Source organism: Pelobates fuscus, chromosome 4 (genome assembly GCF_036172605.1).
Source record: "Pelobates fuscus isolate aPelFus1 chromosome 4, aPelFus1.pri, whole genome shotgun sequence".
Classification (NCBI taxonomy): domain Eukaryota; kingdom Metazoa; phylum Chordata; class Amphibia; order Anura; family Pelobatidae; genus Pelobates; species Pelobates fuscus.
The window spans coordinates 10,631,943-10,653,302 of record NC_086320.1 but is presented as its reverse complement, the minus strand read 5'-3'; the positions used below and the strand labels follow the sequence as shown (position 1 = coordinate 10,653,302).

The 21,360-nt window shown below is 46.1% G+C and overlaps 1 protein-coding gene across 2 annotated transcripts in view; it reads right to left on the bottom strand.

Annotated features, from left to right (window-relative positions):
• Nucleotides 1–19,949, bottom strand: part of ARHGAP39 (Rho GTPase activating protein 39) — a 189,494-nt gene extending 169,545 nt beyond the window's left edge. For both annotated transcript variants that reach the window (XM_063450969.1, XM_063450970.1), the window contains exon 1: nt 19,747–19,949. In XM_063450969.1, coding sequence (XP_063307039.1) covers nt 19,747–19,757 — 11 coding nt within the window. In that variant the 5' untranslated portion in view covers nt 19,758–19,949. The remainder of the gene's footprint in view (nt 1–19,746) is intronic.
• Nucleotides 19,950–21,360: the final 1,411 nt, after the last annotated feature.

Here is a 21,360-nt window from a genome sequence, read left to right as displayed (position 1 = left end):
CGAGTCCTGATTAGTCTCCAAACAATTGAGTGACAGGTCGTTCCGGGTTGGCGTCATGACGTCGACTTCCGGACGTCATGCTACAAAAGGAAGTGACTCCCTCGCGGCCGGCGTTAATGTGACCGAGTGGACCGCGAGGAACATGGGAAACAGACCGTCCGGATGGATAGACGTCTAAGTCTCTACCTCTCCCAGAGGTAGAAAAATCAGGTACCCTGACAGTACCCCCCCTCTCAGATACGCCCACCGGGCGTAATGAACCGGGACGAGATCTGAAGCGGAAGTGAAACGCCCTGCGGAGACGAGGAGCATGAACATCCTCTTGAGGCACCCAACTCCTCTCCTCAGGACCATATCCCTTCCAATCGACCAGATATTGCACTTTCCCCCGGGAGTTTCGAGAATCGATGATAGCGTTAACCTCATACTCCTCCTGACCCTCCACCTGAACAGGGCGAGGGGAGGAGACTGTGGAGGAAAATCTGTTACAGACTAGTGGTTTCAGCAATGAAACATGAAATGAGTTAGGGATGCGTAAGGCAGATGGAAGAGCTAGACGATACGCAACTGGGTTAATTCGAGTCAGCATTCTGTAAGGTCCAATATAACGAGGAGCGAACTTCATGGAAGGCACTTTTAACCGAATGTTTCTTGTACTCAACCATACTCTATCACCTGGAACAAACACCGGAGCCGCCCTTCTACGTTTATCAGCGTGTTTCTTAACCAGCATAGAATTGTGTAGAAGAATTTGTCGAGTCTGATCCCACAACTTCCTCAAATTGGCAACATGAACATCAACCGACGGTAACCCTTGGGAAGGAGAAGCCGAGGGAAGAATAGATGGGTGAAAGCCATAATTCATGAAGAAGGGGCTTGAATGAGTAGAATCACAAACTAGATTGTTGTGTGCAAACTCCGCCCAAGGAATCAAACCAACCCAATCGTCCTGGTGTTCAGAAACAAAACAACGTAAATATTGTTCAATCTTTTGCTTGGTGCGTTCAGCAGCTCCGTTAGACTGAGGATGATAGGCAGAAGAGAAATTCAATTTGATACCCAGTTGAGAGCAGAAGGACCTCCAAAAACGGGAAACAAATTGGGAACCCCTGTCAGACACAATTTGGGAGGGTATCCCATGTAAACGAAAAATCTCCCTAGCGAATATCTCTGCCAATTCGGGGGAGGACGGGAGTTTAGGCAGAGGAACGAAGTGAGCCATCTTGGTGAATCTGTCAACCACGGTGAGGATAACAGTCTGTTTTTTAGAGATAGGTAAATCGACAATGAAGTCCATAGCTAAACAGGACCATGGCTTCTCTGGAACCTCTAAGGGATGCAGAAATCCACATGGGAGCGTATGAGGTTGCTTAGTCTTAGTACAGACCTCACACGTACCGATGAAATCCTTAACATCCTTACGTACAGCAGGCCACCAGAAATCTTTCGAGATTAAAGCATACGTCTTGCGAATGCCAGGATGCCCAGCTACCTTGCTGTTGTGGAAACACCTTAACACTTCCAGTTGGAGAGCAGGAGGAACGAAGTGTCTATCCCCAGGAGTCTGTTTAGGAGCTAGATGTTGTAACTTCATGATCTCAGCAAGCAACGGAGAATGAATCCTGAGATTCGTGTTAGCGATGATATTACATTTAGGAACTATCGAGGAAAGAACTGGCTCAGCTATAGTGGACGGTTCATATTGGCGAGATAAAGCATCGGCTTTAGAGTTCTTAGAACCAGGTCTATAAGTAAGCACATAATTGAAGTGAGTCAGGAATAAGGACCAACGAGCTTGCCTGGCGGATAGGCGCTTAGCCTCCCCAATGGGCAAGTTCTTGTGGTCCGTTAGAATCGTAACAGGATGTAAGGTCCCTTCTAATAAATGTCTCCACTCCTTTAGGGCCATAATGACCGCTAACAGTTCCCTGTCACCGATGTCATATCTGCTTTCAGGACCAGATAGTTTCTTAGAGAAAAAACCACAAGGGTGTAACGGTTTGTCCACCCCTAACCTTTGTGACAGAACAGCACCTACTCCCGTCTCAGAGGCATCGACCTCGAGTAGGAACGGCAGAGTCGTATCAGGATGGACTAAAATTGGGGCAGAAGCAAAAAGTTCCTTGAGAGTCTTGAAAGCAACAGGGGCCTCAGTAGACCAGGTCTTAGTATCAGCCCCTTGTTTGGTCATATTGGTAATAGGCGCAATAATAGAAGAGTATCCCTTAATAAAGCGCCTATAATAATTAGAGAAACCAATAAACCTCTGAATCACGTTGAGTCCCTTAGGCAATGGCCAATCTAAAATAGATTGGAGTTTGTCAGGATCCATCTTAAAGCCCTCCCCAGAAATCATGTAACCAAGAAAGTCTATCTGAGACTGGTCAAAACTGCATTTCTCCAATTTACAGTATAAGCCATGATGCAGAAGTTTGTGCAATACCTTTCTGACTTGTCTGTGGTGGGTCTCAACGTCCCTAGAGTGTATAAGTATGTCATCCAGGTATACAATAACACAATCAGGTTGAAACTCCCTAAGAACTTCATTAATCAAATCCTGAAATACTGCCGGAGCATTACAAAGACCAAATGGCATAACCGTGTATTCATAGTGACCATAACGGGTATTGAACGCTGTCATCCACTCGTGTCCATGCTGGATTCTCACCAAGTTATACGCCCCTCTGAGATCTAACTTGGTGAAAATTTTAGAGCCCTTTAAACGATCAAACAGCTCGGTAATCAAAGGAATCGGATAGGCATTTCTGATGGTTATCTTATTCAAACCTCGGTAATCAATACAAGGTCTCAGAGTGCCATCCTTCTTTTTAACGAAAAAAAAAACCAGCCCCGGCGGGAGAAGAGGATCTCCTAATGAATCCTTTTTCTAGATTCTCACGAATATACTCCTCTAGAACTGCGTTCTCTTGAGTGGATAGAGGATATACATTGCCCCTTGGAGGCATAGTACCAGGTAGAAGCTTAATTTTACAATCAAATGACCTGTGTGGAGGTAAGGTGTCAGCCTTTTTCTTGTTGAATACTGCTTTTAAGTCCTGGTAGAGAGACGGTATCTGTCTCTCTGTAGACTGAGTGGAAGTACCTGGTGTGTTTATTACAGCCAATGGAGAAACCCTGCGTAAACACCTCTCCTGGCAGCCCTGACCCCATGAGAGTATCTCCCCTAACTCCCAATCGATAATAGGGTTATGTCTTTTTAACCAAGGGTACCCCAGGACTATGGGGACAGAAGGGGACGAAATGAGCATAAGTGATAACTCTTCCTCGTGTAAGATACCAACAGTTAAGTTAACGGGTATGGTCTCACGGGAGATAACAGGCTCAAGTAAAGGTCTACCATCTATGGCCTCAACGGCCAAGGGTGTATCCCTTAACTGGGATGGGATAGTGTGTTTAGTAGCAAAGGCTTGGTCGATAAAATTCTCAGCAGCTCCGGAATCTATCAAAGCCATAGTCTTTAGTACTCCCTTCTCCCAAGTTAAAGAAACTGGTAGCAGAAGCCTGTGATCTTTATAATTATGAGTAGAGGACAAAATAGAAACACCCAAGGCCTGTCCTCTAGAGAAACTTAGGTGCGAGCGTTTCCCGAGCGATTAGGACAATTTAGGCGTAAGTGACCTCTGACTCCACAATACATGCATAATCCCTCTCTTCTCCTGTACTGTCTCTCTTCTTCTGAGAGGCGAGTATTGCCTATCTGCATAGGTTCAGGAAACAGTGAGGTAGTGGAATCCGGACTTTGAAATGTGGGAGCTAATTTAAAGGAAGGTCTAAGGTTCCTCTCTCGAGTGTTTTGTCTCTCTCTTAAACGCTCATCAATACGAGAAATGAACGAAATTAAATCCTCCAAATTTTCAGGGAGTTCTCTAGTAGCAACCTCATCAAGGATTACGTCTGATAGCCCGTTCAAAAATACATCTATATAAGCCTGCTCATTCCACTTAACTTCTGACGCCAGAGACCTGAACTCTAGTGCATAATCCACAAGTGTTCGGTTCTCCTGTCTCAGGCGCAACAGTAATCTGGCTGCATTGACCTTTCTACCAGGGGGGTCAAAAGTTCTTCTAAAGGCAGCTACAAAGGCATTATAATTATATACTAACGGGTTATCGTTCTCCCATAGTGGGTTGGCCCATCTCAGAGCTTTCTCAATGAGTAAGGTGATAATAAATCCAACCTTTGCCCTATCTGTAGGATAGGAACGAGGTTGTAATTCAAAGTGGATACTAATCTGGTTTAAAAAACCACGACACTTCTCAGGTGAACCACCATAACGTACTGGTGGGGTAATGCGGGAGGAGGCACCTACAGTGGCTACCTCTAGGACAGAACTTACAGGGGAGATAGAAGTAGTACGTGTCTCCTCTGGTGGATTATTGGCACGAGATAACGCCTGTAGCGCTAGTGCCATTTGATCCATTCTGTGTTCCATGGCTTCGAACCTAGGATCAGAGAGGCCAAGCTGACTGTTTGTACTTGCAGGATCCATTGGCCCTGTCGTAATGTCAGGATCGGGACAGGGATCCAACACGCAGAGTACAAACAGGACAGGATACGTATACCGGACCTTAGAATGGCCGGACTAACGTACGGAGAATATAGAGAATGGTCAGAGTCAAGCCGAGGTCGAGGGAACGAGAGGACAGGTAAGCGAGGAACAAGCCGGGTCAAGGATAACAGAGGTAAACAGAGTAAGTCAAACAAGCCGGGTCGGAACCAAAGGGATAACTGAAAATACCAGAGCACTGTGTGACTAGGCAGGCTAGAACCACGACAGGGCAATGAGCAAATGAGAGAAGCACTGTTAAATACCCTGGCTCAGAAGGGTAGACACGCCTCCGACGAATCCTGATTAGTCTCCAAACAATTGAGTGACAGGTCGTTCCGGGTTGGCGTCATGACGTCGACTTCCGGACGTCATGCTACAAAAGGAAGTGACTCCCTCGCGGCCGGCGTTAATGTGACCGGGTGGACCGCGAGGAACATGGGAAACAGACCGTCCGGATGGATAGACGTCTAAGTCTCTACCTCTCCCAGAGGTAGAGACCTCAGGTACCCTGACAGACTGACAGTTATTTTGTGTTTCTTCCATTTGCGAATAATCGCACTAACTGTTCCTAATTTTTTTGTTTGCTTCTAGATTTCAAGCAAATTTGTTAAGCCCTGACCTAATGTATCAACACATTCAAGGCTCCACAACTAGTCATAGCTACACCATCCACGTGATTGATTTACAAATTACGAGATGCACAAAATACATGCTAATTGTAGCGTGTTTAGCGGCTAATGACGCTGCTGGAGATGGGGTTACCCCCGGTAGCTCTGGGCTATGACTAGTATGTGTTTCAAATTGCAACTCTGCACATACAGACCCCAAATACCATGGCCACTTCAAGTCAATCATATTTCAACTTTAGTAAATAAACCAATCAGTGCGTTCAAAGCTCAACACCCACAAAGTTCACTAAATACTGAATTGAAGTAATTTCAAGATATATTTATAGTTAAATTTTAAACTGTTTATAATTCTCAATTTAGGGAATTAATCTCTTTGATTAGCAGCAAAAAAATAAAAATAAAATAAAAGCATTTTTCAATAATATCATTCCACTCCACTGAACGCCTAGAAGTCATTTTTTTTTTTATCTACATAAAAGATGTGCTAATTTCCTCCCAGGCAGAATAAAGCAGCTGTTGTTCATATGGACACAAGATGTATGACGTTCATTTCACTAGGACAGTCCACGTGTCCCCTTACTGCCGCCAGCCCACGTGTCCCCACACACTGCACCCATGGCGTGTTAACGGAATTCCTCATTCTTACAGTAATTACCGGGTTAGAACAGGTGGATTATACACAGGCTACACACTGCACACTGGCCTTTGCACAAATTCTGTTAGAGAAACACGGCCCAAACAATGTGTGTAATGTTTGGGGAGAGTGCTGCGCACAATGTCTGGAATCCCCAAAATGCACCATACCCCAAATGACACGCAAGCCTCACGGGTCTGTGAATTGGACAGAAAATGAAATGATGGGGAGATCAGACATCCAGGGTGTAGGGATCAGGCGTTCTGCCGCAATGCAATAAGCAGAGTCCCTGCCATGCTTATCGCAGCCCTGCGTGTTTACACACCAAGCTGGCAGAAGGCACGCCCTACTACATGCCACCTGCTGCACCATCGCCAAGAGGGTTAATGGAGCCGCATTAATCATTCAGAGCGCCAGTCTACGGATGTATAAAGACAATAAAGGAGAAATCAGGTGTCTCGAAGCCGGGGCCAGCTCTCCAGCAGCTCCGCATTCAGGGAGGTGAGAGGGACAGGCATCAGATTAACACATTCAGCATTTACAGGGATCGCAATAGCAGCCTACGCCTCTCAAAGCTTGGATGCAAAACATGCCCAAGTCCAGTCCCTAAGTAATTTGCCTTTTAACCCCATGAGAGTCAAATGACTGACCCAATTCTCTGGCTAGGGAAGGATTATCCAAACATCACAATGATGGCAAATAACGGGTGTGATTATATGAATGGATACAGCGTGACCATAAACACAGGACACGATGCAAGGACTACAAAGCACGCCTGGCATGTGCTTTAATCGCGTTACTGACTGGAAGAAACAAAGCTTTACATTAATGTGGAGAAGAAAAAAAAAGAAAAAAAATTCTGCATTTTTTTACCATAATGTCCACTGTATCCAAGTCATCCTGAAAATGATTGAATGACTATATTTGCTGAATATTACAGTAACTGGCAGTTTTAACCCATTCAGGGGACCGGTGTTCAAAATCTCCATATAAGGCAACATGGTGGAACTATGTAAATAAAGTCATACAAACATTATTTTACATCATTTAAAAACAAGAAGTAAATAATAATTATTAGTCAGAAAGCATATCTCTATTACGATATATAATACAGAATTATGAAGTATTACACAGTAATAACAGTTAGTGAACCCAAGTCACCAAATCACAAAATAAAATCTGGTGACAGGCAGACATCATGACCAGCAGAGAGTAAAAACACACTCACATTAAACTGTTAACAGGCAGAGAACTTTAAATACAAAACTAAATACAGGTCAGTGTAAACGCTCAGGTTACGAGTTCGCTCACAGAAATAATAGCTGCCAATACCTGTAGCCAGCGCACTAAATCCATATCGCATGACAGATTATATATCCTGAAACCAGATTCTATTACCCCCAGCGTGATAAATAATGCTATAATTGGACAGACAGCGTGACAAACAGCGCTATAACTGGACAGACAGACTGACAGTGAGAGGTACGCGGTATATAAAGCAGCGTGATAACATAGCTGGACAGACGGACAGACAGTGAGAGGTAAGCGGTATATAAATCAGTGTGATAACGCTATAGATGGACAGACAGTGAGAGGTACGCGGTATATAAAGCAGCGTGATAACGCTATAGATGGACAGACAGTGAGAGGTACGGGGTATATAAAGCAGCATGATAACGCTATAGAAGGACAGACAGTGAGAGGTACGCGGTATATAAAGCAGCATGATAACGCTATAGATGGACAGACAGTGAGAGGTACGCGGTATATGAAGCAGCATGATAACGCTATAGATGGACAGACAGTGAGAGGTACGCGGTATATAAAGCAGCATGATAACGCTATAGATGGACAGACAGTGAGAGGTACGCGGTATATAAAGCAGTGTGATAACGCTATAGATGGACAGACAGTGAGAGGTACGCGGTATATAAAGCAGTGTGATAACGTTATAGATGGACAGACAGTGAGAGGTACGCGGTATATAAAGCAGCATGATAACATTATAGATGGACAGACAGTGAGAGGTACGCGGTATATAAAGCAGCATGATAACGCTATAGATGGACAGACAGTGAGAGGTACGCGGTATATAAAGCAGCGTGATAACGCTATAGATGGACAGACAGTGAGAGGTACGCGGTATATAAAGCAGTGTGATAACGCTATAGATGGACAGACAGTGAGAGGTACGCGGTATATAAAGCAGCATGATAACGCTATAGATGGACAGACAGTGAGAGGTACGCGGTATATAAAGCAGCGTGATAACGTTATAGATGGACAGACAGTGAGAGGTACGCGGTATATAAAGCAGTGTGATAACGCTATAGATGGACAGACAGTGAGAGGTACGCGGTATATAAAGCAGCGTGATAACGCTATAGATGGACAGACAGTGAGAGGTACGCGGTATATAAAGCAGCATGATAACGCTATAGATGGACAGACAGTGAGAGGTACGCGGTATATAAAGCAGCGTGATAACGTTATAGATGGACAGACAGTGAGAGGTACGCGGTATATAAAGCAGTGTGATAACGCTATAGATGGACAGACAGTGAGAGGTACGCGGTATATAAAGCAGTGTGATAACGTTATAGATGGACAGACAGTGAGAGGTACGCGGTATATAAAGCAGTGTGATAACGCTATAGATAGACAGACAGTGAGAGGTACGCGGTATATAAAGCAGTGTGATAACGCTATAGATGGACAGACAGTGAGAGGTACGCGGTATATAAAGCAGCATGATAACGCTATAGATGGACAGACAGTGAGAGGTACGCGGTATATAAAGCAGCATGATAACGTTATAGATGGACAGACAGTGAGAGGTACGGGGTATATAAAGCAGTGTGATAACGCTATAGATGGACAGACAGTGAGAGGTACGCGGTATATAAAGCAGCATGATAACGCTATAGATGGACAGACAGTGAGAGGTACGCGGTATATAAAGCAGTGTGATAACGCTATAGATGGACAGACAGTGAGAGGTACGGGGTATATAAAGCAGCATGATAACGCTATAGATGGACAGACAGTGAGAGGTACGCGGTATATAAAGCAGCGTGATAACGCTATAGATGGACAGTGAGAGGTACGCGGTATATAAAGCAGCATGATAACGCTATAGATGGACAGACAGTGAGAGGTACGCGGTATATAAAGCAGTGTGATAACGTTATAGATGGACAGACAGTGAGAGGTACGCGGTATATAAAGCAGCGTGATAACGCTATAGATGGACAGACAGTGAGAGGTACGCGGTATATAAAGCAGCGTGATAACGCTATAGATGGACAGACAGTGAGAGGTACGGGGTATATAAAGCAGCATGATAACGCTATAGATGGACAGACAGTGAGAGGTACGCGGTATATAAAGCAGCGTGATAACGCTATAGATGGACAGTGAGAGGTACGCGGTATATAAAGCAGCATGATAACGCTATAGATGGACAGACAGTGAGAGGTACGCGGTATATAAAGCAGCATGATAACGCTATAGATGGACAGACAGTGAGAGGTACCCGGTATATAAAGCAGCATGATAACGCTATAGATGGACAGACAGTGAGAGGTACGCGGTATATAAAGCAGTGTGATAACGCTATAGATGGACAGACAGTGAGAGGTACGCGGTATATAAAGCAGTGTGATAACGCTATAGATGGACAGACAGTGAGAGGTACGCGGTATATAAAGCAGTGTGATAACGCTATAGATGGACAGACAGTGAGAGGTACGCGGTATATAAAGCAGCGTGATAACGCTATAGATGGACAGACAGTGAGAGGTACGCGGTATATAAAGCAGTGTGATAACGCTATAGATGGACAGACAGTGAGGTACGCGGTATATAAAGCAGTGTGATAACGCTATAGATGGACAGACAGTGAGAGGTACGCGGTATATAAAGCAGTGTGATAACGTTATAGATGGACAGACAGTGAGAGGTACGCGGTATATAAAGCAGCATGATAACGTTATAGATGGACAGACAGTGAGAGGTACGCGGTATATAAAGCAGCATGATAACGCTATAGATGGACAGACAGTGAGAGGTACGCGGTATATAAAGCAGCGTGATAACGCTATAGATGGACAGACAGTGAGAGGTACGCGGTATATAAAGCAGCGTGATAACGCTATAGATGGACAGACAGTGAGAGGTACGCAGTATATAAAGCAGCGTGCTAACGCTATAGATGGACAGACAGTGAGAGGTACGGGGTACATAAAGCAGTGTGATAACGCTATAGATGGACAGACAGTGAGAGGTACGCGGTATATAAAGCAGTGTGATAACGCTATAGATGGACAGACAGTGAGAGGTACGTGGTATATAAAGCAGTGTGATAACGCTATAGACGGACAGACAGTGAGAGGTACGCGGTATATAAAGCAGCATGATAACGCTATAGATGGACAGACAGTGAGAGGTACGCGGTATATAAAGCAGCATGATAACGTTATAGATGGACAGACAGTGAGAGGTACGCGGTATATAAAGCAGTGTGATAACGCTATAGACGGACAGACAGTGAGAGGTACGCGGTATACTGTATTAAGCAGTGTAAGAATGCTATAGACAGACGGACAGACAAAGCTCTAAACACACAGCACGCTATATTTACTGCCATCTTTCACATATAGTGACAATATTATGCTATAGGCACCATGTGATGTGCAATACGGGCACGTATCCCAAAAACAGATTTCGAGCCATTTCCCAGTGACAGATGGCTGCGCACACGGTGTCATCGCAAGCAATATACACCTTTATTAATGTACACACAGAAATCCCCAGAAACCACCCCCATCTTATTAACCCATTACTAACCAAGAGTGCTCGATCACAAAGAAAATGTACTCTTAACCCCTTAAGGACACATGACATGTCATGATTCCCTTTTATTCCAAAAGTTTGGTCCTTAAGGGGTTAAATCAGGCCGATACATTTAATGAACACAAACAGGGTTATTTACTAAAAGTGAGAACTTTGGGAAGTTTACATTTTAGACCAAAATAGCTGAACAGAATGATCACGGATTTTGAGAACTTTTCTAGTTTGGCTAGTTTGTAATTCCCTCATTAAACATTCTCCGTTCTCAGAGTTGGAGAATTTACCCAGTGCTCGGGTCTATATAACTTTTCCTTGTCAATGTCCCTGCCACATGATTCCAGATACCTCATTAACCCATCTATGGCCACAGAACTCTCAGGCACAGATCCAAAGCACCTCTAATTAACCCTTCCCACTCCAGGATACTCTCATTAAAGGAACACTATAGTCACCTAAATGACTTTAGCTAAATAAAGCAGTTTTAGTGTATAGATCATTCCCCTGCAATTTCACTGCTCAATTCACTGTCATTTAGGAGTTAAATCACTTTGTTTCTGTTTATACAGCCCTAGCCACACCTCCCCTGGCTATGATTGACAGAGCCTGCATGGAAAAAAAAACTGTTTTCACTTTCAAACAGATGTAATTTACCTTAAATAATTGTATCTCAATCTCTAAATTGAACATTAATCACATACAGGAGGCTCTTGCAGGATCTAGCAAGCTATTAACATAGCAGGGGATAAGAAAATCTTAATTAAACAGAACTTGCAATAGAGAGCCTAAATAGGGCTCTCTTTACAGGAAGTGTTTATGGAAGGCTGTGCAAGTCACATGCAGGGAGGTGTGACTAGGGTTCATAAACAAAGGGATTTAACTCCTAAATGGCAGAGGATTGAGCAGTGAGGCTGCAGGGGCATGTTCGATAAACCAAAACTGCTTCATTAAGCTAAAGTTGTTCAGGTGACTATAGTGTCACTTTAACCAAAGATTTTCTCAAATTCCGATGTGCCATTCCCTTCCTGGCCTCAGACTGCTCCCATTGTAAACATTCCCAGAAGCTGCAGATTAATAGCAGTGTCCCTAGTCATGCTCAGTGATGTCTCTAGGATGCTGGTTCACCTCCGTGATCATCAGGTACCCTGGATTATTCCATTCAAAGCATGTCCCTCCAGCAAATAATCTCCCTGGGATTAAGGTACTCTCCATTATTCATCTGTAATACTTGGTATTATTAACTCCTACCTGAGATGCCAAGGAGAGCTGGGTATTAACCCTTCACTCCCAGTGATGCCCAGTAAAATGGTATGTACAAGCTTAACTCTGTGATGCCCAGGAATTAGATGGGATGCCTGGGTATTGTTAACCTCTTTCACTCTCTGTGGTTCCCCATGTAAATAGTATATACTGTGGTACCTAGTGATGGAATGCTGGATATTAATAACCCCTTCCTCCCTGAGGTGCCTAGTGATGGGATGCTGGGTATTACTATTAACCCCTCTCTCCCTGTGAAGGGATGCTGGGTATTACTATTAACCCATCTCTCCCTGTGAAGGGATGCTGGGTATTACTATTAACCCATCTCTCCCTGTGAAGGGATGCTGGGTATTACTATTAACCCCTCTCTCCCTGTGAGGGATGCTGGGTATTATTAACCCCTCTCTCTCTCCCTGTGAGGGATGCTGGGTATTATTAACCCCTCTCTCTCTCCCTGTGAGGGATGCTGGGTATTATTAACCCCTCTCTCTCTGTGATGGGATGCTGGGTATTATTAACCCCCCTCTCTCCCTGTGAGGGATGCTGGGTATTATTAACCCCCCTCTCTCCCTGTGAGGGATCCTGGGTATTATTAACCCCTCTCTCTGTCTGTGATGGGATGCTGGGTATTATTAACCCCTCTCTCTGTCTGTGATGGGATGCTGGGTATTATTAACCCCTCTCTCTCTCTCTGTGAGGGATGCAGGGTATTATTAACCCCTCTCTCTCTCTCTGTGAGGGATGCAGGGTATTATTAACCCCTCTCTCTGTCTGTGATGGGATGCTGGGTATTATTAACCCCTCTCTCTGTCTGTGATGGGATGCAGGGTATTATTAACCCCTCTCTGTCTGTGATGGGATGCTAGGCATTATTAACCCCTCTCTCTCTCTCTGTGAGGGATGCTGGGTATTATTAACCCCCCTCTCTCTCTGTGAGGGATGCTGGGTATTATTAACCCCCCTCTCTCCCTGTGAGGGATGCTGGGTATTATTAACCCCCCTCTCTCCCTGTGAGGGATGCTGGGTATTATTAACCCCCCTCTCTCCCTGTGAGGGATGCTGGGTATTATTAACCCCCCTCTCTCCCTGTGAGGGATGCTGGGTATTATTAACCCCCCTCTCTCCCTGTGAGGGATGCTGGGTATTATTAACCCCCCTCTCTCCCTGTGAGGGATGCTGGGTATTATTAACCCCTCTATCTCGGTCTGTGAGGGATGCTGGGTATTATTAACCCCTCTCTCTGTCTGTCTGTGAGGGATGCTCTGTGATGTCTGTGAGGGATGCTGGGTATTATTAACCCCTCTCTCTGTCTGTCTGTGAGGGATGCTGGGTATTATTAACCCCTCTCTCTGTCTGTCTGTGAGGGATGCTGGGTATTATTAACCCCTCTCTCTGTCTGTCTGTGAGGGATGCTGGGTATTATTAACCCCTCTCTCTCTGTCTGTGAGGGATGCTGGGTATTATTAACCCCTCTCTCTCTGTCTGTGAGGGATGCTGGGTATTATTAACCCCTCTCTCCCTGTCTGTGAGGGATGCTGGGTATTATTAACCCCTCTCTCTCTCTGTGATGGGATGCTGAGTATTATTAACCCCTCTCTCTCTCTCTCTCTCTCTCTCTCTGTGAGGGATGCAGGGTATTATTAACCCCTCTCTCTCTGTCTGTGAGGGATGCTGGGTATTATTAACCCCTCTCTCTCTGTCTGTGAGGGATGCTGGGTATTATTAACCCCTCTCTCTCTCTGTGATGGGATGCTGGGTATTATTAACCCCTCTCTCTCTCTGTGATGGGATGCTGGGTATTATTAACCCCTCTCTCTCTCTGTGATGGGATGCTGAGTATTATTAACCCCTCTCTCTCTCTCTCTCTCTCTGTGAGGGATGCAGGGTATTATTAACCCCTCTGTCTGTCTGTCTGTCTGTGAGGGATGCTGTGTATTATTAACCCCTCTCTCTCTCTGTCATGGGATGCTGTCTATTATTAACCCCTCTCTCTCTCTGTCATGGGATGCTGTCTATTATTAACCCCCCTCTCTCCCTGTGAGGGATGCTGGGTATTATTAAGCGCCCTCTATCTCTCTCTGTGAGGGATGCTGGGTATTATTAACCCCTCTCTCTCTTTGTCAGGGATGCTGGGTATTATTATTAACCCCTCTCTGTCTGTGAGGGATGCTGGGTATTATGAATAACCCCTCTCTCTCTGTGAGGGATGCTGGGTATTATTAACCCCTCTCTCTCTCTCTGTGAGGGATGCTGGGTATTATTATTAACCCCTCTCTCTCTCTCTGATGGGATGCTGGGTATTATTAACCCCTCTCTCTGTCTGTGATGGGATGCTGGGTATTATTAACCCCTCTCTCTGTCTGTGATGGGATGCTGGGTATTATTAACCCCTCTCTCTGTCTGTGATGGGATGCTGGGTATTATTAACCCCTCTCTCTGTCTGTGATGGGATGCTGGGTATTATTAACCTCTCTCTGTCTGTGATGGGATGCTGGGTATTATTAACCTCTCTCTGTCTGTGATGGGATGCTGGGTATTATTAACCCCTCTCTCTGTCTGTGATGGGATGCTGGGTATTATTAACCCCTCTCTCTGTCTGTGATGGGATGCTGGGTATTATTAACCCCTCTCTCTCTCTCTCTCTCTCTCTGTGTGAGGGATGCTGGGTATTATTAACCCCTCTCTCTGTCTGTGATGGGATGCAGGGTATTATTAACCCCTCTCTTTGTCTGTGATGGGATGCAGGGTATTATTAACCCCTCTCTCTGTCTGTGATGGGATGCAGGGTATTATTAGCCCCTCTCTCTGTCTGTGATGGGATGCAGGGTATTATTAACCACCCCCTCTCTGTCTGTGATGGGATGCTGGGTATTATTAACCCCCCTCTCTCCCTGTGAGGGATGCTGGGTATTATTAACCCCCCTCTCTCCCTGTGAGGGATGCTGGGTATTATTAACCCCTCTCTCTCTGTGAGGGATGCTGGGTATTATTAACCCCTCTCTCTGTCTGTCTGTGAGGGATGCTGGGTATTATTAACCCCTCTCTCTCTGTGATGGGATGCTGGGTATTATTAACCCCTCTCTCTCTCTGTGATGGGATGCTGGGTATTATTAACCCCTCTCTCTCTCTGTGATGGGATGCTGGGTATTATTAACCCCTCTCTCTCTCTGTGATGGGATGCTGGGTATTATTAACCCCTCTCTCTCTCTGTGATGGGATGCTGGGTATTATTAACCCCTATCTCTCTCTCTCTCTGTCTGTGAGGGATGCAGGGTATTATTAACCCCTCTCTCTCTCTGTCTGTGAGGGATGCTGGGTATTATTAAACCCTATCTCTCTCTCTCTCTGTCTGTGAGGGATGCTGGGTATTATTAACCCCTCTGTCTGTGAGGGATGCGGTGTATTATTAACCCCTCTGTCTGTGAGGGATGCGGTGTATTATTAACCCCTCTGTCTGTCTGTGAGGGATGCTGTGTATTATTAACCCCTCTTTCTCTCTCTGTGAGGGATGCTGGGTATTATTAACCCCTCACTCTGTCAGGGATGCTGGGTATTATTATTAACCCCTCTCTCTCTGTGAGGGATGCTGGGTATTATGAATAACCCCTCTCTCTCTGTGAGGGATGCTGGGTATTATTATTAACCCATCTCTCTCTCTGTGAGGGATGCTGGGTATTATTATTAACCCCTCTCTCTCTGTGTGTGAGGGGATGTTGGGTATTATTATTAACCCCTCTCTCTCTGTGTGTGAGGGGATGTTGGGTATTATTATTAACCCCTCTCTCTCTCTGTGTGAGGGATGCTGGGTATTATGAATAACCCCTCTCTCTCTGTGTGTGAGGGATGCTGGGTATTATTATTAACCCATCTCTCTCTCTGTGTGAGGGGATGTTGGGTATTATTATTAACCTCTCTCTCTCTCTCTCTCTCTCTCTCTCTGTGAGGGGATGTTGGGTATTATGAATAACCCCTCTCTCTCTCTGTGAGGGATGCTGGGTATTATTATTAACCCCTCTCTCTCTGTGAGGGATGCTGGGTATTATTATTAACCCCTCTCTCTCTCTGTGTGAGGGGATGTTGGGTATTATTATTATTAACCCCTCTCTCTCTCTCTCTCTCTGTGTGAGGGGATGTTGGGTATTATTATTAACCCCTCTCTCTCTCTGTGTGAGGGGATGTTGGGTATTATTATTAACCCCTCTCTCTCTGTGTGAGGGGATGTTGGGTATTATTATTAACCCCTCTCTCTCTCTCTGTGAGGGATGCTGGGTATTATTAACCCATCTCTCTCTCTCTCTCCCTCTGTGAGGGATGCTGGGTATTATTAACCCCTCTCTCTCTCCCTCTGTGAGGGATGCTGGGTATTATTAAACCCCCTCTCTCTCTCTCTCTCTCTCTGTGAGGGATGTTGGGTATTATTAACCCCCCTCTCTCTCTCTCTGTGTGAGGGATGTTGGGTATTATTAAACCCTCTCTCTGTGAGGGATGCTGGGTATTATTAACCTCTCTCTCTCTCTCTGGGGGGGATGCTGGGTATTATTAACCTCTCTCTCTCTCTCTGGGGGGGATGCTGGGTATTATTAATCTCTCTCTCTCTCTCTCTGTGAGGGATGCTGGGTATTATTAACCCCCCTCTCTCTCTCTCTGAGGGATGCTGGGTATTATTAACCCCCCTCTCTCTCTCTGTGAGGGATGCTGGGTATTATTAACCCCTCTCTCTCTCTGTGAGGGATGCTGGGTATTATTAACCCCTCTCTCTCTCTCCCCCTGTGAGGGATGCTGGGTATTATTAACCCCTCTCTCTCTCTCCCTGTGAGGGATGCTGGGTATTATTAACCCCTCTCTCTCTCTCCCTGTGAGGGATGCTGGGTATTATTAACCCCCCTCTCTCCCTGTGAGGGATGCTGGGTATTATTAACCCCTCTCTCTCTCTGTGAGGGATGCTGGATATTATTAACCTCTCTCGCTCTCTCTCTCTCTGTGAGGGATGCTGGGTATTATTAACCTCTCTCGCTCTCTCTCTCTCTGTGAGGGATGCTGGGTATTATTAACCCCTCTCTCTCTCTCTCTCTGTGAGGGATGCTGGGTATTATTAACCCCTCTCTCTCTCTGTGAGGGATGCTGGGTATTATTATCCCTTCTCTCTCTCTCTGTGAGGGATGCTGGGTATTATTATCCCTTCTCTCTCTCTCTGTGTGGGATGCTGGGTATTATTAACCCCTCTCTCTCTTCCTGTGAGGGATGCTGGGTATTATTAACCTCTCTCTCCCTGTGAGGGATGCTGGGTATTATTAACCCCTCTCTCTCTGTGAGGGATGCTGGGTATTATTAACCCCTCTCTCTCTCTGTCTGTGAGGGATGTTGGGTATTATTAACCTCTCTCTCTCTCTCTGTGAGGGATGCTGGGTATTATTAACCCCTCTCTCTCTCTCTCCCTGTGAGGGATGCTGGGTATTATTAACCCCTCTCTCTCCCTGTGAGGGATGCTGGGTATTATTAACCCCTCTCTCTCCCTGTGAGGGATGCTGGGTATTATTAACCCCCCTCTCTCTCTCTGTGAGGGATGCTGGGTATTATTAACCCCTCTCTCTCTCTCTCTCTGTGAGAGATGCTGGGTATTATTAACCCCTCTCTCTCTCTCTCTGTGAGAGATGCTGGGTATTATTAACCCCTCTCTCTCTCTCTCTGTGAGAGATGCTGGGTATTATTAACCCCTCTCTCTCTCTCTCTGTGAGAGATGCTGGGTATTATTAACCCCTCTCTCTCTCTCTCTGTGAGAGATGCTGGGTATTATTAACCCCTCTCTCTCTCTCTCTGTGAGAGATGCTGGGTATTATTAACCCCTCTCTCTCTCTCTCTGTGAGAGATGCTGGGTATTATTAACCCCTCTCTCTCTCTCTCTGTGAGAGATGCTGGGTATTATTAACCCCTCTCTCTCTCTCTCTGTGAGAGATGCTGGGTATTATTAACCCCTCTCTCTCTCTCTGTGAGAGATGCTGGGTATTATTAACCCCTCTCTCTCTCTCTGTGAGAGATGCTGGGTATTATTAACCCCTCTCTCTCTCCCTGTGTGGGATGCTGGGTATTATTAACCCCTCTCTCTCTCCCTGTGAGGGATGCTGGGTATTATTAACCCCTCTCTCTCTCCCTGTGATGGATGCTGGGTATTATTAACCTCTCTCTCTCCCTGTGAGGGATGCTGGGTATTATTAACCCCTCTCTCTCTGTGAGGGATGCTGGGTATTATTAACCCCTCTCTCTCTGTGAGGGATGCTGGGTATTATTAACCCCTCTCTCTCTGTGAGGGATGCTGGGTATTATTAACCCCTCTCTCTCTGTGAGGGATGCTGGGTATTATTAACCCCTCTCTCTCTGTGAGGGATGCTGGGTATTATTAACCCCTCTCTCTCTGTGAGGGATGCTGGGTATTATTAACCCCTCTCTCTCTGTGAGGGATGCTGGGTATTATTAACCCCTCTCTCTCTGTGAGGGATGCTGGGTATTATTAACCCCTCTCTCTCTGTGAGGGATGCTGGGTATTATTAACCCCTCTCTCTCCCTGTGAGGGATGCTGGGTATTATTAACCCCTCTCTCTCCCTGTGAGGGATGCTGGGTATTATTAACCCCTCTCTCTCCCTGTGAGGGATGCTGGGTATTATTAACCCCCCTCTCTCTCTCCCTGTGAGGGATGCTGGGTATTATTAACCCCCCTCTCTCTCTCTCTCTGTGAGAGATGCTGGGTATTATTAACCCCTCTCTCTCTCTCTCTGTGAGAGATGCTGGGTATTATTAACCCCTCTCTCTCTCTCTGTGAGGGATGCTGGGTATTATCCCCTCTCTCTCTCTCTCTGTGGGATGCTGGGTATTATTAACCCCTCTCTCTCTGTGTGGGATGCTGGGTATTATTAACCCCTCTCTCTCTCTCTCCCTGTGAGGGATGCTGGGTATTATTAACCCCTCTCTCTCTCTCTCTGTGAGGGATGCTGGGTATTATTAACCCCTCTCTCTCTCTCTCTGTGAGGGATGCTGGGTATTATTAACCCCTCTCTCTCTCCCTGTGAGGGATGCTGGGTATTATTAACCCCTCTCTCTCTCCCTGTGAGGGATGCTGGGTATTATTAACCCCTCTCTCTCTCCCTGTGATGGATGCTGGGTATTATTAACCCCTCTCTCTCTCCCTGTGATGGATGCTGGGTATTATTAACCCCTCTCTCTCTCCCTGTGAGGGATGCTGGGTATTATTAACCCCTCTCTCTCTCCCTGTGAGGGATGCTGGGTATTATTAACCCCTCTCTCTCTCCCTGTGAGGGATGCTGGGTATTATTAACCCCTCTCTCTCTGTGAGGGATGCTGGGTATTATTAACCCCTCTCTCTCTGTGAGGGATGCTGGGTATTATTAACCCCTCTCTCTCTGTGAGGGATGCTGGGTATTATTAACCCCTCTCTCTCTGTGAGGGATGCTGGGTATTATTAACCCCTCTCTCTCTGTGAGGGATGCTGGGTATTATTAACCCCTCTCTCTCTGTGAGGGATGCTGGGTATTATTAACCCCTCTCTCTCTGTGAGGGATGCTGGGTATTATTAACCCCTCTCTCTCTGTGAGGGATGCTGGGTATTATTAACCCCTCTCTCTCTGTGAGGGATGCTGGGTATTATTAACCCCTCTCTCTCTCTGTGAGGGATGCTGGGTATTATTAACCCCTCTCTCTCTGTGAGGGATGCTGGGTATTATTAACCCCTCTCTCTCTCTCTCTCTCTGTGTGAGGGATGCTGGGTATTATTACCCATGATGCTCGTTATTACCTCTCCGCCATGTTGGTGGTGGTGTTGGGGTGCGGTGTTCCTGGTCCCTGGGGGCCCCTGTGTCCAGGGGGGGCCCTATCCGAGCCTGTCCGAGGCTGCCATGGAGGATGTCGGGAGAGGCCGCCCAGTCCCTGCGCTAAGCTCGTGCACGCTCACCTGCTGCTCCAACCGCCTCTACAGCCGGGCGCGCTCCCGAGACTAGCTCCTCCCCCTGCCCCGCCCCCTGTGCTGCTGATGGTGACGGCCACGCGCGGTTACCCAGGCAGCAGGTGCAGGGGGCGGGGCCGAGAGTGCAGGGTCTGTCCACCTGTGTGAATGGAGGGCCAGACTCTGTGACCTGGGGTATTAACCCCTTAATGGCCGGTCAGTCAGATATTAACCCCTTACTGGCCGGATACTGAGATATTAACCCCTTACTGGCCGGATACTGAGATATTAACCCATTAATGGCCGGTCAGTGTTATATTAACCCCTTACTGGCCGGATACTACGATATTAACCCCTTACTGGCCGGATACTGAGATATTAACCCATTAATGGCCGGTCAGTGTGATATTAACCCCTTACTGGCCGGATACTGAGATATTAACCCATTAATGGCCGGTCAGTGTTATATTAACCCCTTACTGGCCGGATACTGAGATATTAACCCCTTACTGGCCGGATACTGAGATATTAACCCATTAATAGCCGGTCAGTGTTATATTAACCCCTTACTGGCCGGATACTGAGATATTAACCCCTTACTGGCTGGCTACTGGGATTTTAACCCCTTACTGGCCTGTGAGTCAGATATTAACCCCTTACTGGCCGGCTACTGAGATATTAACCCCTTACTGGCCAGTCAGTCAGATATTAACCCCTTACTGGCCGGATACTGAGAGATTAACCCCTTGTTGGCCGGATACTGAGATATTAACCCCTTACTGGCCGGATACTGAGATATTAACCCCTTACTGGCCGGATACTGAGATATTAACCTCTTACTGGCTGGATACTGAGATATTAACCCATTAATGGCCGTATACTGAGATATTAACCCCTTACTGGCCGGATACTGAGATATTAACCTCTTACTGGCCGGATACTGAGATATTAACCCATTAATGGCCGGATACTGAGATATTAACCCCTTACTGGCCGGATACTGAGATATTAACCCATTAATGGCCGGATACTGAGATTTTAACCCCATTACTGGTCGGATACTGAGATATTAACCCCTTACTGGCCGGATCCTGAGATATTAACCTCTTACTGGCTGGATACTGAGATATTAACCCCTTACTGGCCGGATACTGAGATAATAACCCCTTACTGGCTGGATACTGAGATATTAACCTCTTACTGGCCGGATACTGGGATATTAACCCATTAATGGACGGTCAGTGTTATATTAACCCCTTACTGGTCGGATACTGAGATATTAACCCCTTACTGGCCGGATACTGGGATATTAACCCATTAATGGCCAGATACTGAGGTATTAACCCCTTACTGGCCGGTCAGTCAGATATTAACCCCTTACTGGCCGGATACTGACATATTAACCACGTACTGACCGGATACTGAGATATTAACCCCTTACTGACCGGATACTTAAGTATTAACCCA